This window comes from Dipteris shenzhenensis, chromosome 10, assembly GCF_047967505.1.
Source record: "Dipteris shenzhenensis isolate YYH24624 ecotype China chromosome 10, Dip_SZ_1.0, whole genome shotgun sequence".
Classification (NCBI taxonomy): domain Eukaryota; kingdom Viridiplantae; phylum Streptophyta; class Polypodiopsida; order Gleicheniales; family Dipteridaceae; genus Dipteris; species Dipteris shenzhenensis.
The window spans coordinates 43,593,753-43,621,592 of NC_141605.1; the positions used below are offsets into that span (position 1 = coordinate 43,593,753).

Here is a 27,840-nt window from a genome sequence, read left to right on the forward strand (position 1 = left end):
ACACGAATGACTACTTGGCACAATCTTCATGGACAACACTCCAACAACCATGAATGTTGCATGATCTAGAGGACTGGATCGAGATCAGGAAGGGGGGCATGTTAACATAATGGTTAACAATACGCCACCGCTAGTTAAGTGAGGTGATTTGATGGACAATGGCAAGTCTGTAGAGCAAGGATTGTGTCTTGGAGCTACATGGGCCCAAGAGGATGGTAAAAGAATGAGAAGGGAGAGTGGTATAAGGAGATTAGGGTTGGCCCTCCCTTCAAAAGGTGACTTGTATAAAAGGCCAAATGCTTGACTTTGGTCTTCATTGTTGTTTGCACAAGTTTGAATACAAGCTCCCTCTTCTCTTCCAAGAGGGTGTTTTGGGTGTTCTCTTGTTTCCATTGTAGTGCCTTTGTGGTTGTCACCCTATCCCCCTTCACTCCCTTCTCCTTCTTCCCTTCCTCCTCCTCCCTTCTCCCTCCTCTTCCTCTCCCCCTCCCCTCTTCCCCTTCCCTCTTTCTCGCATGAAACCACATTGCAACAATTCAGAGGCCGCTTGAGTGACACTTGCAGATGGCTCGTGCTATGCATTGCTCCCACAAGGAGTAGCCGTGAGTGGAAGCTCCATTGGCATATCTTCAACTACCCCACGACATGGGAATCACCGCTGAGATCACACTACAAACATCCAACCAAAACACCACAGAGTCCTACCAAAGAAGAATGTCCTCTACCGCAATCCTTAGACTTGGAACAATATGCTCGATCGACGTAATTGCTTCCAGCCCAAACGCCAATTTGAAAGGAGTTAACCCCGTGGCCACCTTGAATGACATGCGTGAAGCCCATAGTGCAGCCAACAACTTCTCATCCCAATCCGTGCGGTGCTCATTCACCAATAGCGACATAATCCTCTTGAAAGTATGATTTGTAGACTCTGCTAATCCATTAGCCTATGGATAGTAGGGGGAAGACCTCTTGTGGATCACCATATAAAAAGAATTCATCCACTTAATGACCTTGTTGACAAAGTGAGTCCCCCTATCACTGACAATCTGAATTGGGCAACCGAACCCAGTGAACACATCGCGGTATAGGCATTTTGTGACTGATTTTGCGGTATTGTCACGCAAAACCCAAGCTTCCACCCATTTGGTACAATAGTCTGTGGCTACCAAAGTGTAACAATTCCTTGTGTGGGTAGCTGCGGGCTTGAATGGGCCCATGAAATCTCGAGCCCACTTCTGAAATGGCTCGAGAAGCAATATGGGGTTAAGTGGCATGCGATCCCGATCAGTGGGCTAGCCCAACCGCTGGCAAAGGTGGCAACTTTTTGCAAACCATCTCACATCCTTATGCATGGTTGGCCACAATAAACCCGCTTGCAAAAATTTCTTTGCGGTTACTTCACCCACAAAATGACCACCCAAAACCCCGCAATGGACTTCCATCAGCACTACCTCCTACTCATGAGATGGAACACACTGCAAAGCAGCGTCTATGTCAGATGTCGCCAGTACAACTGGCCTAGGACTACTCCAAAGGATTGACTCCGCAATGCCAAGCGTTTCCTCTAGTCTCTATTCATGTACTTGGGCATGATGCCAGTAGATAGGAGCGAGAGCATCGCGTCATACTATGACCATGGCCCTTCCAGAACAACTTTGGCCTTTGCCGTGATCCACTCAAAAAATTGCCACTAGCTCCACATCAGGAAACTCGTCCTCTACTCCCGTTGGCAGTTCTCCAAACTCAAGTCGAGATAGGTAATCTACTATCGCATGCTACAAGCCCGGCCGATGAATCACATCAAAATCATATTCCTGTAGTAGCAACACCCAGCGTGCCAATCGGCCCATAAGACTTTGTTGTTTTACCAAATACAACAATGTGGAATGATCAACATGGAATACATAATGTCGGCCCAACAAATAATGCCAAATTTTCTTAACGGAATAGATCATGCCCAGTCCTTCTCTCTTTGTGACAGAGTTATTCTTTTCGGCTGTTGAGAGTCGTCGGCTTGCGTAGTAGACTGGGCGATACCATTTATCTGCGTCTTCCTACATCAAAACACTCCTAATAGCTCTATCCGAGGCATCCACAAACACATGAGAATTCTTCTCCCAATATGGCGAAAGCAGCACCGGTGCTCTGGAAAGCTGGATCTTGAGTTTCCGGTACACTTGGTCGCACTTTGCAGTCCACACAAATGCCTTTGGTTCCACATGAGCCAATGCATTCAAGGGAATCACCATGTGAGCCAAGAACCGCAGATGTCTATTATGCCATCGAATTTGGCCCAAAAACTGCAAGCACTTCTTGGGTGTTGTTGGCACCGAGGCTTGCATAATTAATGCCACTTTGTCCGGATCCACCACAATTCCTTCCGCCAAGATCACATGCCCCGGGAGTCGGCCCGCTGTGGACTATGAACGCACATTTCATAGGATTCAGACTGAAGGAGACTTCCCTGCATTGTTGGAAACACTTCCTAAATGCTCCAGGTGCTCGGTGAATGTAACACACTGAGGTCATCCAAGAAAATCCCCATGAAATCTTCCAAATAAGAGCCAAAAATCTCCTGCATTGCTCGCTGAAAAGTCGAGGGAGGATTCCGCAATCCAAACCATATGACTATGCAGACATAGACCCCCCATGATGTTATAAATGATGTTTTGGGCTAGTCTTCTAGAGCCATTCTGATTTGGTTTTACCCGCTATATTCATCCAAGAAAGAGTACACCTCATGCCCCACCACTTCGTCCAGCATAGAATCCATCTATAGCAAGGGAAATGGATCAAGTATAGTGGCTGCATTCAGCTTGCGGTAGCCGACACAAATCCGCAATTTCTTATTTTTCTTTGGCACAATGACAATCGTGGAAATCCACTCCGGATTCTCGATCAGTGTGATGAATCCCACCTGCAGCAAGCGCTCTAGTTCTTCATGCACTTGCTTGGCCACATGCAGATTCATACGATACCACTGTATCTTCGTCGGCGTCAAATTTGGTTTGAGGTTGACCTGATGCTGGTAAAATTTTGGATCTAGACCCTTCATATCCACATAATCCCAAGCGAACACCGGAAAAATCCCGCAAGAGGGCAATCAATTCACTGCGGAATTCAACCATCAACAATGTGATGATTTTGACTAGTTTAGATGCTCCATTCTCTCCTAGATAAACCGTATCTAGAGCAACTTCCTGCACTCACATGACTCAGCTCATTCGTTCTTTGAACTCTCTCCCCTGCTGTAAGAGATCCTACAAATCCATATCTGCTACTACTTGATGGGGCTCATCACTCCCCTCCTTCGGAACTATGCTGGCTGCACCTGCCAGAAGACTCTGATGCATGTAGCTTTCCGTAATGCCTTCCACATCGATGGTGAAGATAGGAACTAATTTCGGATTTGCTTTGAGAAAGGCTTCCTCATCATCATCCTCCAATCCGTTTGCCATGTTCACCGTCTCGGCCAACACAGGTCGTACCGCATCCGCCAAAGGTGCCGCCACTCCCATTGTGACCCGCACTTTCTTCTTTCCTCTTCGCACTGAAATGACATTCTGCTCCCAATTTTTCTTGACCTTTGCTTGCCGCAACCAAGGCCTACCCAAGAGGACGCTATACTCTGGTGTTGCGGCTTCCATGTTGAGCGCCATGAAGGAAACCATGAATGAAATGACCACCACCTCCAGAACAACGGCCCGTAAGATTGTGAGTGGTCGAACTCGACGTTGATCAACCATGCGGACTAAGAATGGCGCCGGCTCCCAAGACATCCATCTCATTTTGTGGCAGGTCTTCAAAGTGACGATATTGACCCCCCGAACCGTCATCTACTAGCACTTGAGCAAAAGTCTGTCCTTATGCCTTTGCGGATATCATTGGAATGCTCATGTCGGTCAGACAGACTGTCGGTACTGGGCAGGAATCAGCTTGGCATAGATCCACCTCTTCTAGTTCGAACTCCGTGTGCAAGGAATGCAATAATTGCTTGTGGAATCCCGAAACCAGGTTAAGCAATCTTCCCAATGAAATCTGGATCAGTGCCTTCAAAATGCATTCCAACCCCGGCTCTCTTTGCAGAGAATTTGCGTGCGTCTTGGCTTGGTTTGCTACCAAACAAGGGAGTTAGTTCAACCGCCTTCGAACCATTCCCTAGTAAGTGAAGTTTCAACTTGGCTTGTGTCTCTGCCTCTGATTCGACAATCGGCTCCGTGAACTGCACCTTACATGCTTAACTGGGTGTCATTGCGGACTCTACCAGTTGCATCAATGGTGGCTCCTTCGTTCACCAACTCACAGACTTAGCATCGTACATGTTCCTAGGCTGGCCAATCCAGTAGCTCACCGCTGTTCTTGGGAGTTGAGCCCCACACCTTGGTACCAGCACGGGTGATTATGCTAATCTCCGGGCACACCAGCGGATCATCATCAACAATGTGTACCATTGAAGTGTTGGGCATTTTCCCGGACATCTTTTGCCGCTTCGCATGTTGTTGATCCCATTCCTGAGCATCCAGGCATTCATTCCACCAATGGCCTTCGCCCAAGCAAAAGAGAATGGTTTTCGGTCAATTTTGACCACGACCTTTGCCTCCACGTCCATGTCCGCGGCATGGCCACCACCGCCCCCGCCTCATTGGAACGACTGTTGTTGTAGCGAAAACACTTGTGCTGCAGCTCTTCTTGCACAAAAGACGCAGCCGCATCCTACTGCTGACCAACCTCTCTCTGGCCGCGCCCATTATAGTGGCATCCCTCTGTGTTTTGTGTATTGGTCAAGCAAATCGCACACCAATTCACATTAAGAGCACACTTGAATGCGGAGTGACTAGGATTGCGGTAGTGAGTGCACCAAATACCTTTCAAGCCTTTAGGTACTGATCCTTCTTCAGAAGCCACTAGCGCGCCCTTGCCCCCTTTAGAGGCTCTTCGGGTCTTCGTCTCTGCTTTTGAGTTGGATTCCTTCGAACTGTTACATTTAGAGCTTTCTTCCGAGATAGTCACATCCGAATCTTCATCACTATCATCCGACTTCTTAGATTTTGGCATTTTCTTCTTAGTTTTACTCTTCGCAGATTTGTGGTTCTTGGATGTCCTCCCGTGCAGCGAATTCCCCGCTCGCACTGCTTGCGCCATGACTGCCACTAGCGTTGTCTATATCTGATCAACTGTGGCCGACACCGTCTGCAGATCCCGTGATAGCCCCAAAATAAAGTAGTCATTAAGTACCTCTCCTGAGCAGGCCGTTCCCCCGCAGGCACACCTTACATGAATAAGTTGAATTTGGATGCATAACTTTCCACATCCTGATCTCCCTAATCTAAGCGGTAATTCATGCTAGAGCAAGGAGAAATCAAGGAAAAGATAGTCAAAGAAGGCGCAGCTCTCCCAGACAAGAAGGTGCACTATTTTGCCTATGCTCTGTGTTGAAGCTACCTTGGTATTCAAGCTTTAGATTTGCACAGAAAGACCTCTCAAACTCTTCTCCAGTTGTGTGAATTATGCCCTCCAAGGTAAGCTAGTCTTCTGCAAAAAGCATTTTTGACAGTTTTGGAAATTTGATGCGAGTAAATGCTAGAATGATGTTTGAGGATTGAAGTAATGCTACAGTACAGATCAGAGAATGCAATTTCATATTGAAAATTGGGAGAAGCCAACTGGGTATGAATATGCTAAACAATTAGGCTTTTTTGAATTTATCTCTAGCAATCTACATTTGTATGGTGAGGGAGATTTCTTTATTCAGCAAGATTAGTCATTTTGTAAGAGAGTAGACACTGTCTAAAAAAGGTAAGACCCTCTTATGGATACTTATAAAATTGACAAGTTCAATGGCCAAGGCTTCCATACTTGCCAGATGAAGATAAATTTTATGCTTATGAAAGAAAATCTATGGGACTTAGTCAAGGAAGGAACTCAATCCTCTCAGGAAGGTGAATCAACTACAACCAAAGGTAAAGGAAAGGCCACTGACTCTACTTCTACACCTGCAGATGCAAAAAGGATAGAGAAAGCCTATGCAATCATCGCATTAGGTTTGGGAGATGATTATGTACACCACATTTCAGATTTGGAATCCCCTTTTGAAGCATGGCATAAGTTAGACATATTATTTGCTTCTAGCTCTCATACTTCCAAATTAAATCTAGAAATTAAGTTCTTTGAACATAAAATGGAGGGAGATAATGTGTTGCACATGTCAACACTATGAGGAGTCTTATGACACAACTAGCCTCAATTAATTATCATGTCGCTGAGGATGATGCTATGGCTATGCTTTTAAAGAGCATGCCTCAAGACTTTGACTATGTGGTTACTACTTTGAAGAATCTTCCTCAACCCACATTAGAAGGCATCATCAGTGCCTTACAAGGAGAGGAAAAAAAGAACACTTCAAGAATGGGCAAAATGCACACAAAAGCACTTGCAGTGAAGTTTTCAAAGAGCAGGTACAAGGCTTGCAAACACTATGGGAAAAACAATCATCTTGAGAAGGATTGTTATAAAATCAACCCTTGCTCTTATTGTGGCAAGAATAATCACTCTGAAAAGTTTTGCAAAGAGGACTATGACAAATCTGGTTGAAGAGAGAACTCCATGAACAAATGAAGCATCAAACCTTGTGGCAGAAGACAAGGACTTTGCCTTTTGAGCAACTTGTCTTTGAATTTTTGCTTATCATCACTTGATCAAATTTTGAGGTCTTCTGCCTGGAGTAGTACTCCAAAAAGAATGTCATGTGTTTTGTCTTTTGTAAATCACCTCCGGTCACCATATGATGTAGGCCATGTGATATGTGTTTGGTCTATCCCATTTTTGTAAACCTTGACCCTTGGGTACCTTTGCTAGCATGAGATCCTAGCCATAGATTTATCCTTGACCACCATGAGATGGCATGTGTGACCACCTTGAGATGGCATGAGAAACTATGTGACCAAATGTATCCTTTACATTGCAAGAGGCAAACCCTTGAGGGGGGGTATGTTCGAATAACTATGGTCAAGGGCTTGCTCTAAGGTGCATGTGTGCATCTAGGGGAGTCACACACGTGTGTGTGTGTGTGTGTTGTAGAAGCACATCTAGTGCTATGAGGTGTCTAGTGTGTGACCTAAGTGATGATGTAAGCCAAAGGCCCCCACATGGGAGGTTCCTTTGATTTAGGCCAGTCCCACTGATGTAGGGGCTGATTGTCACTGATATAGGGGAGGTGCCTACACCATCCTCTCTTTCTATATAATGGAGGACATTCCTTGATTCTAATACATGGATTTTGCATCACTTGAGCTCTCTCTCTTTGTGCCATGATGCATCTCTTCTACCCCACATGCTTCAACAGTTTTCTCCCATCATTTCTCCAAGGTTGCAGTCTAACAAGAGCTCTAACAGTGCAAAAATTATGTTGGTTCAGTAATTGGAGGTTTGGCATTGTTGGGCTTGCTGAGCCTTCTCTCGGTGGGCATAGCTAAGCAGATAAAGAGTGCAAAGTATGCAAGAATGGAGTATGAGGCGGATCATGGGGAGATACTACATACAGCTTCAATTCAATCCCCTATAGCTGGAAGCGCACGGACACAGCCAACATTAGAGGAGGACTACGTTGGTGGTTAAACATGGCTATCTACTTCTATTGTCATCCTGGAAGAGCATGATTTTAATGATGACATATGGAACTGTGAGGGTTTCCTTTGTACGGTGATTCTGTTTGATGGCACTTGTGTGTCTATTCAATTTGGCAGCTTGATGGCTGAAAATGTGGCTACCTGGAAAAAAACAAACATTTGGAAAGATGTTGTTCCTTCATCAGAGATATATTGATCATATCCTCCCGACAACAATAAGCACTTCTTCCATAATCCCTAACAACGAATTCTAGATGAGAATGATTTCTCTGAAAGCTTTATCCCACACAAAATTGTGTAATTGATATTGCCTTGTTGCCAAGAACGATTCTCATTTATTTGCTACATCTCACATTGCTCATCCAACCACTTAGCTTTGTGTGACTTTTTGCTTTTGGGGTATCATTTGCCTTAGCTTTGGCATTGTGGACAAGCTCTTCCTCTCGGTGGATTTTTCCATGGAGGATCGAATTCGTTGTGCAGTTTCTGTACCACAAGGACTCAGTGAAGGAAGGCTCCATACTGAGGTGGATGAGGCTCAATGTGTCCAATCTACAAGAAGGGGTCATACGTGTTGTTGTGCTGGTCTACGGGGGCAGTGTTGATGGAATTGGAGGTGTTAAAGGACGAGGAGGTAATTGATGGGGTGATGGAGGTCTTAGCAAGGTTTAGCCTAGCGGATGGAGCTGAGGAGAGAAGCAAGAAGCGATCCGGGGGGAGAGCTCGGATTCTGAGGATGGCTGCAATGAGGGAGCGGTGGAAAAGGATAACCTTAAGAGGGGAAGAAAAATTAATTGTACCATCTAGATTTTGGCTTTTGAGAAAGGTAGTAACAACCTACCTTTGCAATACACATCCACACAATTAAAAGAAGTATTCACTAGGTACATTTGCATCTTTTATAGCTTTGTTGTTCAATTGTGTTAAGGGAACTTCAATTGTGTTCTCGTTCGAAGAGCTGAAGCACATCCAATATTTACATGCAATTGTGCACGAGTCAACATGTTCGTTGCACTTTCATCAAGGGAATTGACCAAAACGCTTGCAGCTATCGTTCTTTGGTTCACTCTATCAAATTAGTGTGGTCTATTCAACGGCCAGGCAAAGTGCTTCCACACTGGCATCCTTGACATTGCTCCAATCACAGTATAAGCAAAAGATTTTGGCCATGGCTAATAGCGTCTACTATCATCTGGAACATATGCTCCCTGAGCTCGATGACCTGCAACAATGTGGACTTTTCAATGCACCGCTCGTGGTGAGCAACTACAATTATGACTATTAACATTCAAGTAATATGCCAATATCTTATCCATTCGCGAGACTTATCTCAATGCTAATATTCTCGACGTTATCTCGACACCGAGGAAAGCGCCCGTTCCCTTGGATTATAACTCTTAGGGGAAGGAAGTGGGCCACCTCCCCGCCCACACTATGTGTTCTTATAATAATTATATATTATATTATCATATAAACATTGCTCGTCCATCCAAAATTGCTTGTTTTCAATTTGAATTCTTACAACATTCTTCTCTTTTAATGCATGTTATCGATGCGAGGGAGCAAGGAAATCCAAGATGGATGCAAGATCAAAGAATGACAACACCTTTATTCATATGGATGTAGTCCATGTGACAATCTGTATAGACTTCAATGAGGATCAATTATTGTATCACCTTATTCATGTATTTGTTGGACTGCAACTTCCAAAATATGGGCATCATGAAATCAATAATAGATCACCACCCTTGATATTTGCAAGGAGGATCAGGTTCTAACGAGCCTAGCGTCGCATCTCACGTCCACCATTTTAGTAATTTGGGATGGTGGAGCTCTTGGCAAGGTTTGGCCTAGCGGATGGAGTTAAAGGAGGAAGCAAGAAGCGATCTGGGGAGAGAGCTCGGATTCTCTAAGGGTGGCTACAATGAGGGAGAGATGGAAAAGGATAACCTCAAAAGGGGAAGAAAAATTAATTGTACCATCTAAATATTGACTTTTGAGAAAGGTAGTAATGACCTACCTTTGCAATTCACATCCAGACAATTAAAAGAAGTTGTACTATTCACTAGGGATACATTTGCATCTTTTATAGATTTGATGTTCAATTGTGTTAAGGAAACGAGATTCAATTGTGTTCTCGTTCGACGAGCTGAAGCACATTCAATATTTACATGCAATAGTGCACGAGTCAACGTTACACTTTCATCGAGGGAATTGACCAAAACGCTTGCAACTATCGTTCTTTGCTTGACATTGTTGCAATCACAGTATAAGCAAAAGATTTTAGCCATGCTAATAGTGTCTACTATCATCTGGAGCATATGCTCCCTGAGCTTGATGACCTACAACAATATGATGTACCATCTAAATATTGACTTTTGAGAAAGGTAGTAATGACCTACCTTTGCAATTCACATCCAGACAATTAAAAGAAGTTGTACTATTCACTAGGGATACATTTGCATCTTTTATAGATTTGATGTTCAATTGTGTTAAGGAAACGAGATTCAATTGTGTTCTCGTTCGACGAGCTGAAGCACATTCAATATTTACATGCAATAGTGCACGAGTCAACGTTACACTTTCATCGAGGGAATTGACCAAAACGCTTGCAACTATCGTTCTTTGCTTGACATTGTTGCAATCACAGTATAAGCAAAAGATTTTAGCCATGCTAATAGTGTCTACTATCATCTGGAGCATATGCTCCCTGAGCTTGATGACCTACAACAATATGGACTTTTCGACGCACATCTCATGGTAATCAACTACAATTATGACTATTAACATTCAAGTAATATGCCAACAAGACTTATCTTGTCACTAATATTCTCAACGTTATCTCAACATGCAAAGAAGAGCCCGTTCCCTTGGATTATAACTCTTAGGGAAAGAAAGCGAGCCACCTCCCCGCCCATACTATGTGTTACAACTCATGTCCACCACTTTCCTCATTAACTTTTTCCCTTTTGAAAATGATAAAATACTAGGATTCAAGTTCAATTTTGAGTTAGTAGTTACATGCTACATCTAAAAAACTATATCTACATTTATAGCCCCATCATTTTCTCCCCCTTTTTTGTCTATCTCTCTCTTCTTCTACTTCTTTTTCTCTCTCAACTTAACCTAAATTTCCATTTATGGCCTCATCATTTTCTCCCCCTTTCTCTCTCTCTATGTGTTGCATCTCATGTCCACCACTTTACTCATTAACTTTGTCCTTTTTGAAAATGATAAAATACTAGGATTCAAGTTCAATTGAGTTAGTACATCTAAAAAACTATATCTATATTTATAGCCCCATCATTTTCTCCCCCTTTTTTGTCTCTCTCTCTCTCTTCTTCTACTTCTTTTTCTCTCTCAACTTAACCTAAATTTCCATTTATGGCCTCATCATTTTCTCCCCCTTTTTCTCTCTCTATGTTCTTGTGCTTCTTCCTCTCTCGGCAGGCCTCTTGGTATTCAACTTGTTTTCCCATATGCCTAACAAGTATAGAGCACGCGGGTAAATAGAAACAAAGTTTTAAACGATTGCTTCAAAAAGAGAATGCCATTTATTTGTGAATGAATTACAAATTTTATTATGCGACTCGGGATTTTATAATAAGCACGACGAATGCCGATAGACTACAAACCAATAGCTAGAACAGTTAAACCTTGTTCTGAACTAATCACGAATCTGCTGGTGAAGCATTCAACTTCGGCCACTCCGAGGTTCACCCAAGCCAACGAGACGATTGGGGGGGGGAGGGGGGGGGCTGCTGCCAAAATTGTCTGTAACGACTTATGTTCATTCATAAGGATTGCGGAACTTTCTGATCAGATCTGGGATATCATGACTCAACATCTCGTCCAGTGCCTGAATCATCTTTGGTTTGAGCTTTTCAAATTTGTCAATGCTGTACGTGGATAACACTTGTTTAAAATGTTCGATGTTAGGGAAATCTCCGATAGGCAGATGATACTCCTTTTGCACCTGCAAAATTATTTAATGTTAGCTTTAAATCCTCTCCAGTGCATGAACACAAGGCAAACGCAGTAAAAGCTGCCAATAACCTTAGTAAATTCTTCTTCCAAATTGTCAATAAGACGCTGCTGCGCCTTCACCTTGCCCATTATAGCAGGCATTTCTTTTTTCAGGTGAGCAATTAAGTAGGCATGGATTTTTGCAGCTCGAGCTCGCTTCACAAATTCGTTTATCTGCAAAGAGGAACGCGTTCAAGGCAAGGTAAATGCCTCCGTCTGAAGCATGCAGCTAGAAAGTAAGAAAGAGAACCTAAAATACCTTTCTATCACAAGACTTTCTAGGAATATCCTTTAAATCTACAAGGAGGTTCTCTTGCTCCAACTCAAAGAGTTCCTTTCCAATTGATCCCCTGATTTCATTGGTTGGAGGTTTATCATTGAATGATCTGTATCAGAAAAGATCATCAAACGTTAGGGTTTTCTTGCATATTAAACATCCAGCAGTAATGCAAGTAGGTACAGGCAGCTTAGTCCATTGTCACCCAAGACAATTCATCCAAGGTGACTGGCAATTTTGTGTTTCAAGGATCACATTGAGATAGCAAACAAGCCGGGATTTCTTGTGATCCCTCCAACGGTACAGACCTAAAGAAGACAATTGATAGAAAGCGGGAGCATACCCCATGTAGACCCGGACAACTTCTGGAGTGTTCAGAACTTTTCCAAGAGACCACATGAGTGCTCCATACACCCTCATTAGCTGCAAACACATTAATGACATTAGATTTCCAAGTATTAAAGAGTGAAGATCCTGAGAAAGTAGTTTGAATCTGAACCAAAAAGACGAAGTCGAAGTTCCAACCTGTTGGGTACTGACTTGATCTGCTTTATTCAGGACAACCCTAACTTTATCTTCATGCCCACGAAGAGACGAAATGACACGTTTGAACTCATCGCTAATGTCCAATTTGTGAGGATCAAAGAGCAGCAAGATGAGGTCACATTTTGCAGCAAACCATTCAGTCACCCCTGTAAAATCATAGCTGCGCTGGGTTCGTTGCTTTTCTCCAGACAAAACTCCAGGGGTATCAACAAAAGAAATATGATCCAATAACTGCAAAAGCAAGTGTTAATGTAAGATTCATAAATCAAAAGACTTGAGAAAACAATTGGAATGGATCAATATTATGAAAGTCATTACAGAATGTGGCATTTGAGAGCATTCGAATTTGGAAAGAAACGCTGCTCCAAATCGTGTGAGCCCAGTAAACGGCATATCAGCTTGTACAGCAATCGTATTTCCAGGTATACTGCGCCCATCGGGACCTCCCTAAACACGAAAACCAAAGTTAGAAATGGTGCCTCAAATGTGCACATAGCAACAAATAATTGTCACTATGAACAAAGTAAAGTTCAAAGGGACACTGATATTGTTGACAACTAAAAACACAACGTTATAAAAACATGGAATCTCATAACAAAAGAAAATGATATTATAACTGTGTGCACAAAGAAACCTAACATTTCCAAAAAAATTACTCAAGACCTAAAAGTCCATTGCCCACTTTTCAACAAAGACAGGTAAAACTTCAAAAGGTCAATGGGAATAATCAACCAACCATGACAACAATAAACCTGTCTGTTGTAGGCTCTGGTCCAACATGAGCTCCTGCATCAAATTACAACCGCAGAATCATACCAATTGCCAAGAAACTTCCAAAATGAACGATACATGTAATCATTAAAGCAGTCATAACAAAGAGCCCATTAAACCTGGATAATCTGATTTCAATATATGCTTGATAAATGTCGTCTTCCCTGTTGAATATTGCCCTAGAAGCATGATCATAGGCTTGGCATCAAAATCGCTGTCCGTCTGCAACCAAAATAGAAATTGGAACATTTGCATGTCAAATATAATTTTGCAATCACATTGAAGAGAATTGGCTAGGAGTTATGTTTGCAACACCGAGCAGCCAAGGTACGAATCATGGGAGAATTAAGATACAGATTATTCAAGCCTTGTAATTGGCGGTTCTAACAAATATGACATTGAAGAGAATTGGCTAGGAGTGATGGATTGCAAAACTGTATAGCCAAGGGAGAAATCATGGGAGAAACAAGATACAGATTATTCAGAACTTATAATCATATTGGTGGTTCTAACCAATCCACAGGAGTCAATCAGATATGTCCTTGTGTTTTAAATTGGAGACGAGTATTTCAGACTGTACACATAAAGTTGAAGTGCAACAACAAGATATCCAACATCAACCAGAACTATTTTCAGTGAGATTTCTTACATATGATTTTTCCCCCATTTTCAGATATGTACAATAGGAGAGCCCACAGTTGTTGACAAGAGGCAATTACATAACGTACCAAAAGGGGTAATGAAAAATCATTGAATTGATATGCAACTTCTAAAGGCTTCAGCTTCTCCATGTAAAGCTTCTTGAGACCATCAATGATAGAGGTAACATGAGATGGTTCCACCTGGATCAGGTTCATATAACAGCATTTAAGTTAATACGTCTTCGCACTCCAATGTGTCAATATCCTCAAACTACATTGTTTGAATATAATAATAATCATGGATAAGGCCATTTATGATAAATGCTTTGACAAATAAAACCATGTATTCACAGACAGATCACTCCCAAAAAAAGGTTTTACAGATCCTATTAGGGAAAGAGTTTGTATGGCATCCAGCATGCGTTGTGTTGTCCTATTAAAGTCTGAGAAGTTCAAAAGAAACACCTAGCAGCACATGAAATGTTTGAACAGCATAGTCACCCTATATTCCAGATAGGCAAGCAGAGCATATAGTATGCCACTAAGAAATCAGGCTAACACTAGTATAGTAACAATGATACTCCTTGCTTTCACAAGAAAAAAAAAATCGTTAAGATTATAATTGGAAGTCATCATTTTCTTTTCCATTTACCGGTCCACCCACACCCATGTGATATATTTTCTATGGGCCCTTACACAACTCAAATATGAGTTCAAAGAGGAGCTCTCTCTGAATATCGATAGCTTTATAGAGTTCAATAAATCAAGCAAAACCATATCTTGAGAACAGAGAAGTTGTGCTTTTAACATTAGCTGAGATGGTCTTCAATTCACATGTCTACAAGCTCTTTGAATGTACAGAAATGTCTGGACTAGCAATGATCAGTTCAAAGCAAATGTCCTTTAGAAACTATGATTACATTGTAGGACAGCAGACACCACCCACGCACAACTAGAATTATGTCACGCCACACTTCTAAGAGGTGGACATGGAACGGCCAAAGGTTTTGTCCAGATGTGCATGCAAAAGGCACACAAAATATTGGTTGCACCGTGAAAGAATGGACATGCCATACTAAAAGACAGCACAAAGAATCTGAGCATGGTTTTTTGAAAGCTGCTACCTTCTTGGGAAGTTTCTGGGAAAACAATCTTGACATGAGCGTTGGCAGCTCTGCGGCAGGGGCTGCAAAACAGATAAGATGTAGTTAGTTTAAAAGGAATGACACATGAATAGAAGACTGCCAAACTTCCGGGAAAGGAATTAGAAAAGCACTAGACAATGAGCTAGCATTCCTTGACTTAAACCACTATGAGGTACTTATGTTCATTAAGGCAAGACTGAACAAAAGCAACACATAGACAGGGGCAACAAGAGGCCTAACAGCTTACCATTTGCATTGATATCAACTTTCTGTGGCACCTTCTTCATCTGCGATCCAGAGCATAAATAAAGGTTATGCCACAAAGAGAAAGGCATTCTTCAGTCCATAATATGATACAGTTGTTTACACATAATCAAGGTTTCATACCGATAGCATCTCGTGTAGTCCTTCCATTGTAGGAGGACTGATGTTCTCAGCTTCTACAGAGACATACAAACACAACTTCTAAGTTCAGTAAGTCAGCTTTGTGTCACAACATTTCAAATACATCACCTTTCTTATATTACAGTAGACGCCATATATCTTCAAATCATGCTAACACATACCTGAGTTGCGCAACAAATCAGCCGATACCTCATTGCCAGTTTGCACAAGAGATATAATCTGGGAACAAGGAGCAGTTATGTATTTTAGAATTGTGAGAGCATTTCAACACCTAATAACAGATACATAGCATTTCAGCACTTGAACTCTAGCATGACTGCCACTTCAACAGAAGGGATACAACCTGCATGGCTTTAACGAACTCTTGATAGCCAAGGTAGCCCTGTCGTTTAGAATCAGCCACTGCCCAAACCTACAGCATCGTAGTAATGCACTTATGTCAGTCATACAAAGCACAGATCTGTCAATAGGAATACAAAATATTAAAACTGACTGCCATAACAAAATAAAAGGCACCCCTAGTAAACTATTGCCAAAAAAAGAGGGCCAGGTGTACAAACTATAGCCTTCTAACCTGCCTACACTCTTTACTGCCAACAAATCCCTCGTAGCAGATACACTCTTTACTGCCAACGAATCCCTCATAGCAGATACACTCTTTACTGCCAACGAATCCCTCATAGCAGATACACAAGGGGAACACTATTACATCAAAGATCAAAACATGATTGCAGTAAATAGTACAATGGGCAGCACATGATTATGATATCTAGTAAGAAATGATGTCACTACTGGATCAACGAAGCAGTTCGGCAGCTCGTACAACACTACCCTTAAAAAATAAAGTACAAACAGCACATAATTATATATCTTTGCATATCGTATGCAAAGGGAGGGGAGACTAGGCACTATATTAGTCGACACTCCCGCACATGGATATTGGCATTTTGATGTGCCTCTGTCTAGCCCCCTTCACCTCTCTTAGATTGGTATGCTGAGCTCAACTAGCATCATACGTGGAGTCATGATTGTTACCCCTAGTTTTGTTTTTAAATCATGTAAGAAGGCCCTGCAAACCACATGCATGGAACCACCAATAGCAACCCTAGAAATGCCACTTGATAGCCAACAATATAAGCCTACGGAAGGACAACCAGCAGCCAAACCAATAGCAAATGCAGCATAGAGCTTCTGCCATATTAGCACGAGCTTGAGTGAAACAAGGCATGTGCAGCATGGATGGAATATTGCAACAGAAAGAACCTAAGCACATCATTGAGATTCAGTCCTTAGATTCACTTTGGTGCTTAGGATTTTGTGCTACATTTTTTGCTGCATGCAGTACGCTTTTAGTTTACACCTTGTGAGAACCACGTAAACACATCCTTGATTCGGTCCTTAGGTTGACTTTGGTGCTTAAGTAGATGGCAGGATTTGTGCTGCATTTTTTGCTGCCTCTATATTTTGCTTTTCCGTTACACCTTGTGAGAACGCTAAGGCCTCAACAGCATAGCTTCATGTTGCAACATTTTTTAATGTACCGTAAGGTAAGTCTGCTGTGGCTTGCCATGAGGAAACTAAACCCTTAAATATGGACAGATACACATCAACTTCCCCCTATTACAAATTTGCTGAAATACAACAGTAGATTTATATATATTGCACAGACGTTGATTGGTGGTTCTAAGATAAGAAGCCCTATAGTGCTTGCTTCTATATGCGACAGGAAATCTATGGTAAGAGATATAAAAACCACACTCCGTCATATACTGTTGTCAATGCCACTCTAGTGCTCGCATTTACTTAGCAATTCTAGCGCTGCTTGGAGGTTTCAAGGCTGACGACACGTAAGTCGCATTTACTTAGTTATTCGTCTTAACGTAGCAATTCTTACTCGGCTTGACCTTACACAATCTGTCATATACTGTCGTCAATGCCACACTAGACCTGTTCCATTCACTTAGTTATTCACATTGCAATTCTTATCCGGCTTGGACCCTAGACACTCTGTCATAAACTGTCGTCAATGCCACACTAGACCTGTTTCTAACTCGCATTTGCTTAGTTATTCACATATCAATCCATACCTTGCTTCGACCTTTCAAGGCCGTCAAATCATTCAAGAATTTGGCAGCTCAAGTTATCAATTTTTCTTAGAATCACAATGCGCGTTGCAAGATATGAGGCAATCCAAACTGGGATCCAAACCTGCTTGAGGTCTTCCTTTGAGAGCTTAGAACGAGAAAAAAATTCAACAGCATCAGCTCCAGTGATCCTTCCATCGCCATCTGCATCCTCAAAGAACAATAAATCGTCAACCTCAACCTTGGCACCTGAAACATTATTTTGGTGGTAGCTCCGTGTAAGTTCAAGAACATTTCATTTTTTCGACTACATGAACGGATATAGTCCCTAGGAAATCCAATCCTTACGGAATGACGTTAATGCGCGAAAGCCTGACACGTTACGAGAAAACTGGCTTTGTTGCGAATTACGTTTGCATCAGCGTCATTTATAGGGACGAAAGACATTGATTGGAATCCTTAATTAAACGTGCCGGACCTATGATGAAAAGAGCTTATACAGAGATTAACATTAAGGGAGACCAGAACAGGAGGACCGACGACCAGTCTTGGGCAAGACTCTGCGAGTAGCAGGCTGAAACAACACCTGGAAAGTAAGGAGAAGATTGAATAACGGAACGGAAATGTCCGTCAGAAGAAACGGTATGCAATACACGAGAATCCTTAGCAAGCGACAATATCTTCGTAAGCGATGGACTACAGCCAGAAATGCACCTGGAGAAAGGGAAGCAAATAAGGAGAACAGAATGTGACTGAGATACATCCATTAGCCTATCATAAGTCATCAGTGCGAGCTGGTCAAAAGGATTAAATCGGCTGTCTTTTCTAAGGCGTAATCAAAACAGAGGAAGAAAATGACCCGCATTCAAGATGCGATTGCGTAGGCTGCATGAAGGCAGTTCGTGGAGCACGGAAGCAGTGTCAAAGCGTTAGATGCATGCCGAGGGCTGGACGAGAGTCATCGAAAACGGATAGAAGCATGCGTTGAGTAAAAGATGGCCACCTCTGCCATTTTCTTGCAACAGGAAAGAGATAAAAGACGGATCAAGATTGAGAGATGAAGGATGGACTCACCGAGGTCAGCGTATGCGAACCACTGCTTGTAAAGTCGAGAGTCTTGCTTGGCGCAGTTGGTGTTGAGAACGGAGAGGACGTCCATGGTGAAGGGGAGGAAAGGAGAGGAGCTCTTGGAGCTCCACCTGAATCACTGAGGAATCAAAGCTGAGAAGCTTACTGTGGAGGATGAAGAAATGAAGAAATGAAGAAATAGGAAGAAGAAGAAGAAGAGGCAACGGGAAAATAGCGGTTGTGGGAATTTTGAACGGACCGCTACCCCCATTTTTGGCGATTTTCAAAACTCTCCATTTTTTTTATCCATTTGCCGCTAAATTTAACTTGTGGCTTTTCCTAAGATTTCGAAACCTTAATCTTTCATCAATAGAGGCGGGCGCCCGTCAGTTGAATTATGGCCGTCCGATCCCCGCTCACAAGAACGCATCTCGTTGCGCGGCGCGTCTCCATCAGGGGTAACTAATTAATGCCTTGTCACTTTCTAACCCTGGTTCGCACTTTGGTTAGCTTTTAAAACCCCTCTACCTTTTTACGTTTGGACTTTCACTAGACTCCTTTTACTGAAACTTGAAACTGGACATAACATCTTTAGAGCGCACTCCCATCCCCAACATAAGGACTCTCCCCCCCTCCTCCAACCATCTCTTCATGTTGCACTCAAGCCCCTTTACACACCAAAGGGTGCCCAACGCTGGGCGGTCGTTTGGACCAATAGAAAGCCACCATTTGAGGTTTGGGCACGCACCTCTTTACACATACAGTGCCCAAGCTTAGACCTTTTAATCCGACATGGAGTCCACGTCATGTCCTAAGAAAGGCCTTCCTTGGGCAGCCAAGCTTGGCTGCCCACCGATGGGCAGGGCTAAATTCAGCCAATCACCATCACGATTTGGGTCCCCCACCTGCACACCCATCCGAGCCCTCATTTTTACAAGAGGGGTTTGTACTTGGGCAGTGTGTAAAAAGGGTGCCCATCCGTGGGCACCCATTTTTTAATGACCTCGCAATGGGCAGTCGGTGTGTAAAGGGGGGTGCCCATTCCAACCCGCCCATGAATGTTTTTGGGTGCCCACACTTTGGGCACCCTTTGGCGGTGTGTAAACAGCCTCAACTTCACACATCCCAACACTAGAATAGAGCGGCACGTCATGTTCCACTCAACTCACATGCCACATATAAACAAGAGTGCACAAGTGTGCATGGGCATCGGCATGGGCACTCCCTCCTAGTGTAGTGGTAAAGCAAGGGCTTTGGGATGCAAACTAGAAAGCAAAACGATTTTTTAAAAGGGAGATGGGCTATTAAAAGGCAATTTTCGGAGAATGATCTCCATAAATGGCAATTTGAAATGCACAACTTAATTATTATTATTCTTAAATTGCACTTGAAAATTCACAATACTCCACTATAGCACTCCCTCTTAGGAGGAGTGCTAATAAAAACTAATGGTGCACAAGTAGACTTAGGGAATAAAAATTCATTTTCATTAATTAAAAAAATTGTCAACGTAGGTGATTAAGGGCATATTCCCACTACATGTTAGGGAAGGCTAGTAGGTGCCCATGATGAGTTTTAATAGTGGGTCGATGTGCGATTAATGTAAGGTTTTTGCTATTGAATCACGCGTTGAATCACGCGACAGGCGATTAGGATAAGTCGTAGGGAAAAAATTAAAGGATCCTAACGCGCGAAGCCCTATAAAGAGAGGGAGGGAGAGAGGGAGGATCGGTAGGAGGGAGAGTAGAGGGAGAGAGTGGAGGGAGAGAGAGGAGAAGGAGAGGGAGAGGGAGACGAGAGCGAGAGTCGAGCAAGTTGAGTAGAGAGAGAGAGAGAAAGAGAGAGAGAGAGAGAGAGAGAGAGAGAGGGGCAAAACAGAGTGGAGGGAGAGGGAGAGGGAGAGTGGAGGGAGAGAGGCTCTTGCAAAAGGTTAATTATGAAAGTTATACACCACAGCCAAAGATGTGTTCCCCATAGCCCTCTCTGTCCTCTCCCTCTATTTGCTGCTCTCACCCAATTGAGTACTATCGGAAGTTTTTTCACAAAATTACGATTGCACTCAGATTGATTCTAGATGAAGATTGTGTGTAGTTTGTGAGTTTTTAATTTTTGTTAGGGACGGCTATTAGGGATAGTGTTGCATGGCCTGGCCAACAAATAGTCTTTCTGTTAAAGGAGTGTTCACATCCTGTTGGCATTTAGAGAGTCTAGTTGACTTAAATCTCTTAACGGCTTGTTAAAATGCTTATACATTAAGCCCCTTGGAGTCCTAGTTCTAGAGTGAGAGAAGTTTTGTATCATGAGTGTCCTATGTGGGTTAAGTTCCCGGGTTTGCCCTCTTGGTTGAAAGGTGTCGTGGATGCACTAGCCAGTACGCTTGGAAGAGTACTTATTCCAGTCTTCCAAAAAAGATTTTGCCCTGCACAAGGCTTGGATTCTATGGGATCGAAGTCAAGATCCCCCAGATTTTATGCAAATGGCATTTCTTGATGGTGGTTTCCTTCGTTGGAGGGTCCGCGTTTCGGACCCTTTCTTGTGTGCTATATTTGCAAAACCTCATGTCATTATGCGAGAGAGTGTCCACAAAGAGCAAAAAATACGAAGTTGGCCAGAGAACCAGTGGAAGATGGATATAGGAACATTTCTTTGACCCAGGTGGAGGTACCACAATCATATGGGAAGGCTCTTTCATCATATCCAAAGACGCTTGGCAATTGTGAGTCACCCAAGTCTCCTTCTAGTTTGGCTACCCAAGAATTCTTGGGTGCATGCTGCTCTAATGCAGAGAAGAGCACAGGTGAGAAGTTGGTATGTTCTCCTTTGGGATGTAAGTCTTTGGAGCCTGTTCAACATGAGATGGAAGATAAGAGAGGCGAGACTTCGAGGACCTCTCTTCTTGGAAGCTTGTGGGGAAGAAGAGGAAAGTATAGGAGATCTATGTTGAGGAACCATATCGTCTGATTTCTAAGGGTGAAGCTTCTTCTGACATGGTTGTTCAAGAACAATCGAAAGCAGACCAAATCAATGCGAGTGTGGAACCTGAGGCTCACAATAACTCTAAGATAGTTTCTTACAGTGGTCCTCAAGCTTGATGGGCGGATATGTGTGATGAGTAGTCAATGGGTGTTGAAGATGAGAAGATCCCAACGCTAACAAGAAGAAACATGTTTTGGAAGAAAAGATTAATTCGGCAGCAAGTTCGCAATGGATTCGTGGAAATGAGAAGGCTCGAAGTTCCAAAGGCATGTTGAAAAGAATTAAGGACATGGCTTAAGGATCTGTGTTGGGAAAAGAAAATTGATTTCACTTCCTTAGAAATGCATATAAGGTCCTCGCCCAGTAATGAACAATGCCTTAGGATTGTCAAGGTGCTGTCATAGAATCTTAGAGGCTACTACAACAAGAGGAAACAAAGAGGATGCTTCAGGATTTTCTTGAAAAGGAACCTAGATGTGATTTTGATTCAGGAATTGAAATGTGGAGCTGATGACACTTTTTGGTTTACACTCAATAAATGTGGCTTTAGTTCTTTTGTCAAAAGTCCTTCGAGAGGTAAGGGAGGGTCTGTAGTTCTAATTCGATTGTTTGAGTGCTAGAGAGATGTGTAGAAGTAAGGAAGGTTGGTTTGTTGCTGTGGAGTTAGTCATTGAGGGTTTTGCGTTCAGGGTTGCCTCTGTTTACGCACCTAATAAGGTGCTCGAAAGAGTTGTTTGCTAGAGAGAGCTAAGTGAGTCTTTGAGTGGTTCTAATAGGTTAGTTGGGGGTGATTGGAATATGACCGAGAGTGTAGGGGATAGATCTCATGGCAAGAGAGTGACAGGGTGTGCTTAGCATGAGGCTTGGGATGAGTTGATGCTGAGTTGGGGTTTAATTGACTGTGCGGAGTTGGATGGAAAGGGGTTAGGGGCGTACTCCTAGAATAATCAGAGATTGGGGGATGATTTTATGGTGGGGCATCTTGATAGGTTTTATGCTTTAGATGAAGGGTGGTGGCTAAGACCACCCTTTGGGGGTTCTTACATTCTGCCTTCTTGCTTGTCTTATCATGTCCTGATGGAATGGAGGTTCTCTCTCCTAAGTGTTTGTGGCAGATCTCTGGACATTCCTTTCAAACTCAATAAGCGGTGCCTACATAACAAGCAGTTTGAGGCCTTGATCAGCAAGACTTGGAACAATGTTGTTGCAGGGGTAATGGACCCGATTCTTAGATGGGATGTAGCAGTTAGAGCCATCTTGAGGGCAGCGAAAGCTTGGAGCTGGGCAAAAAAGGAGAAGCAGACGTCAGGATAAAGGTAAGCTGGCTGAGATTAGAAAAGCCTTAAGGCTAGCCTTGAAGGATGCTCATAAGAATCAATTTTCATCCTCTTTGCTTACTGAGGCTAGGTCAGCCATGCTTGACTGGGAATCGAGAGCAGCGAGGAGGCTTGCATCAAGAGTAGACAAACTTGGCTCCAAGTGGGGGTCTGTCCTTCCAAGTTGTTTTTCCAATCCATTAAAAGGAAACATGTACGAGATTCTATTGACAGGGTTCAAGACAAAAGTGGGAATCTAGTGAGTGAATTTTGGCATATTGCTTAGGTTTTTTTAGAGGAATTAAGCAGTATTTTAGGTGAAGATGTTGTACAGGATGCTTGTTGGTCTGAGAATTTGAAATAGTTGCTTACAGAACTGGATTGCAGGATCTCTGATGAGCAAAGAAACTTACTAACCCAGCCTTTTTCTAAGGATGAATTTTGGAAAGGCTTGTCGGGTATGGAAAAAGAGAAATCTCAAAGCCCAGATGGGTTCACTGTGGAATTTTATGTTTATTTTTGGAAGCTTTCCAAATCTAATTTGGCAGCAACGGCAAATGTTGCAGTTAAGAGGTGCTCTCTCTAAGGAGGTCAATGCAAGTTTTGTTAAGTTATTTTCCAAGAGACAGTCGAGATTGGTGGTCAGGGACTGACACTTTATTACAATGCTAAATATTTCTTACAAGATTGTTGCCAAATCTTTGGCTCTGAGAATTAGGGAAATCTGTTAATCTATTGTTGACAAGGAACAAACCGGATTTATCAAAGCAAAAGATATTTTCAAGAATATTTTGAATACATCAATTGCCTTGGATTATGTTGGCTCTATTGGACACAAATGCCTATTCTTTGGTATCGACTTGAACAAAGCGAATGATAGAATCTGATGGAATTATCTTACCTTTGTTTTGGGATGCCTTGGTTTTAGTGAGGGTTTCATAAAAAAGGTGTTGGATCTGTTTGGAAATGCCTCTACAATTTTATGCTTGAATGGGGGTGTGGTGGGGAGGTATGACCTTAGCTATTCTTTGGTATCGACTTGGACAAAGCGTATGATAGAATTTGTTGGGATTACCTTACCTCTGTTTTGGGATGCCTTGGTTTTGGTGAGAGTTTCATAAAAAGGTGTTAAATTTATTTGGAAATCCCTCTGCAATCTTATGCTTGAATGGGGTGTGGTGGGGAGGTATGACCTTAGAAGGTCGATGAGGTAGGGTTTCCCATTGCCGCCTTTGTTATTTGCTATTGCCATAATTCCTCTAATAACTTAGATTAAAAGAAGTGTGCAAAGGTATTGATTAAGGGTCTAGCATTGCCATCAGGGAATCAATGGAGTGTGCAAAGGTATTGATTAAGGGTCTAGCATTGCCATCAGGGAATCAATGGAGTGTGCAGTTCTTTGCAAATGATATGCTTTATGTTACTCAGGAGGACCACACCAGAGTCATGAATTTGTGTGAGCTGTTGAAAACTTTTTACAATGCCTCCAGATCAGTGTGCAGCCTGCATAAAACATTTGCCTTCATAATGGAATTGAATGATCCTCCACAATGGTCTCTAGATCTGGGAGTACAATGGATTGAGAGGGGTGAGATTGTCTGATATTTAGGGGCTCCACTTGGATTGGGATCTCTCTTCACCCGAGGTTTGATTTGTTTAAAGCCAAATTGAGACAAAAATTGCTGGCTTGGAATGATCTCCAACTGGGATGGAATTCTCAGTTTTTGGTGTTGCAACATATCCTTTCAGCCTCCACCACTTACCTGGCATCTGTATGGAATTTTAGAAAGAGTCAATGGGGAGAAGTGGAAAGGCTCTTTAGAGCTTTTTTATGGTTGAAGAAAGGGGCTCCAGGGAGTTGTGTTACATTGCATGGAATCTGATCAAGGCACCGAAGAGTAAGGGGGTGCTAAGATTGGCAGCTGCTCACAAAGTGGGGGAACCTAAGGCCATTTAATAATGCCTCCAACAATTAGTAGAGCTTGATGAGCTCTCGAGTTTGAGCAGCCTAGGTATAACAAGTCATTCAATGGAGAAGGAAAGCCTGGCATGACTAGCATATCACTCCCAAACATCTAAGGAAAGGCATGCTTGTATTACTTTAGAATGCAAAACTAGGCCTGAGGAAGCCCAACCTAAAATTGGGTCGGTTCAAGTTGATGGAAGTGTTTCTAATGGCACAATACAACTGGTTTTACAAGGAAATTGATCCGTGAGTTCTTCAATGGCAATAAGATGTAGCATACCATGCAATCACCTTCCATGTCTCATCTTTATGGCTACCCAATGGCACACCACGCTCACATGAGTAGGAGCCTAAGCTCAAAAGCACCACATTGTGTAACCATACTATCAATTACTCAAAGATCTATCAGCATTTCAATGGTCGTAAATCACAAGACAATATAATTCATGACAATAATTTCTTGCATGTAGCTTTATTCCTGCACAAGCTTTTGCTTCTTAACCACTCTTAGGTGTTTCTCTCTTCTCTCTTCACACTTTAAGCTCTCCACCATGGCTTCCTTGGACAATCATCCCCTTTGTGCATGACACAAGAAACTCCCAATTTGTGTCTTGCATCGTTCCCCCTCACCCCATTCAATGGATTCCTGCAACAATAAGCAAGTTTGATGCATGATAAGGAGACAAACTTGCATAGCTTCCCATGGGAGGAATATTTTAACACCAATGATGCAAAAGACTTCATTAGCACCTATGATGAAAACGATATATCCACTATTGTGGAGGGAAGGAAGGTGCGATTGAGAAAAGACTTCAGCACAAAAATTGTTCGAGCTTTCTTATACAAAGAACAAGCACCCATACCTAATGGCACAACACTACAATGTATCCTTCCATGCTGGAAGTTTTTCCTCCTCACAAGTGTACCTCATCAACTACACTTTGAATGAGGCAGTGAGAGGCTTCCTTTGAGTCCATCTCTATATATATTGGCATGAAAAAGAGCACCAACAATGTGTCTAGGGCCTTTGTGGCCAAGACAATAATAGCTGAATTAAGACACACTATAGATTGTGCAACACATTTCTTCACCACCTTCTCAACCCGAATTTGTGGGTATGCAAAGGGCCAAACCCACTTTACTCTTGAAGTGCACCTCTAGATCCTCTAGCACAAAGTAGTGTATCAATAGGTGTTGGCCACTCATCTTAGTGCCCTCATCATCAACACGGCCATTTGTGTCCATGCCACAAAGACCCGAGAAGATACCAATACCTATGGTCTGAGTAGTAACCTTGACATAAAGGCATATCCCTAAGAGGATCTGGTCCCCCAAATGACACCCCTTCCACCTCTAATTCAATAGGAACCACCTATCAAAACATTGTTTGGTAACGTGGCCAAGAGCCAGTGGCCAAGAGCCACCCACAAAGAAGGTGCCCCGACCCTCAAATAAGTAAGTCCAACCACTACCCGTGATTGAGTTTCTATGGGATGCACCCACCGATGTTTGTTTTATTGTTCTCTAGAAGTCTTGATGCACAACCAAGACTAAGAATGCTTTGAGCATCTCATTGTGAAGCCAACTGCATGGCAATGGTGGTTGGCTAATTGCCCAGCATTGTGGGCATCCCCATAGATAGCCCTTAAAATGAACTCAAGGCTGTAGCAAGAAGCCAAGCTTGTAAGCTAGCTCCTAATGAGCTGAGAGGAACACTAGATGTGAGGAAGGATGGTGTTTGTAGTAGTTTCAATGATGAAAGCCAATGCTTTTGCATCCCACACTACTAGTCCTACACTACAATTGGATCCACTACAATGGTAATCACTCCAATGACACTTGATGTCCGCTAGCCTCAACTCCATTTTTCTAATAATTTCAAGATACCATTAACAACAAAATGAGTCTGTTCATCTTCCATAGAGGGTAGTTGAACCCATTAAGCTTTCTAATTTCCTCAACTAGCTTTTGATCCTTCTCTAAGTTAATGATATGCATCACTTAATTGAGCACTGCATCCCCTTTGTTATAGCATCAATGTGACTATAAGAATCATTCACCAATGAGGCCCTAATGCCATGCCACATCAATCATGAACTAAGATGCAAAATGGAACTATAATCCAGGTTTTGATCTTGAAAGACTTAGATATAGTACTATAGTGGACCACTATCGCAAAGTTTATCCAAGGGATTTTGATCTTGAAAGACTTTGATATAGTGCTATATTGGACTGGTATCACAAATAGATACTTGAGCACAATGGACACAAAGAAATAAAATGCAAGATTCAATTACAACAGGATATAAAAGCATGATGATGTGGTGAAGATCCTATGTGCTTCCTCAAAGGGCTTCAATGGGATCCTATGTTTGCTCCCCCAAGTTCAAACTCCACTTAGAAAAGGCACTCACTATGCATCTACTATCACATTGCTCTAGCTCATGGCCTCTTGCTTTTGCATTGTGGCTACTAGCACTCCACTTAGCAAAGGCACTCCTAGTGCATCTACTAGCACATTCCTCTAGCTAATAGCCTCTTTCTTTTGCAATGTGGCTACAAGAAAGCCAATCTTGCTCTTGAATTTGGATAATAGCCTCTAACTAATAGCCTCTTTTGCAATGTGGCTACAAGAATGCCAATCTTGCTCTTAAATTTAGATGATGGACTTGTCATAGTGCAAGGGATGGAGAGGCAAAGAGTAGAGGATGTGAGATTGCAAGGTTAGAGCATGCTATCACATGTTGGTAGTGTTGCATGAGCATGGACACTAAGATTGACAGTGCAAAGAACACAAAATGTGGAGTGAACACGAGTGGAGTGAAGACAATACCTATAGAATGTGAGGTGCTTTGCATTATGGGCTATTTAGAAATGATCCCTAATAATATTTTTCTCTCTAAACCTATTTTTTCTCTCTCGGTTTTAAAATTTCACACTATGCATTTGATGTCTTTCCTTAGCCTAGGATATGAAAATTTTAGTTTGGATCTT

At 42.5% G+C, this 27,840-nt stretch overlaps 1 protein-coding gene across 1 annotated transcript; it reads right to left on the reverse strand.

Moving 5' to 3' along the window:
* Positions 1–11,214: 11,214 nt before the first annotated feature.
* On the reverse strand, positions 11,215–18,780 carry LOC147897866 (EH domain-containing protein 1-like). The gene is made up of 16 exons (XM_087380015.1): positions 18,595–18,780; positions 17,645–17,724; positions 15,780–15,848; positions 15,598–15,655; positions 15,419–15,471; positions 15,279–15,318; positions 15,011–15,072; positions 13,974–14,087; positions 13,365–13,467; positions 13,211–13,260; positions 12,793–12,921; positions 12,454–12,705; positions 12,272–12,351; positions 11,911–12,037; positions 11,682–11,825; positions 11,215–11,601 (listed from the first exon to the last, which is right to left on the reverse strand). The coding sequence occupies exons 1-16, from the start codon at positions 18,677–18,679 to the stop codon at positions 11,416–11,418; spliced, it is 1,632 nt and encodes a 543-aa protein (XP_087236141.1). The 5' UTR covers positions 18,680–18,780; the 3' UTR covers positions 11,215–11,415.
* Positions 18,781–27,840: the final 9,060 nt, after the last annotated feature.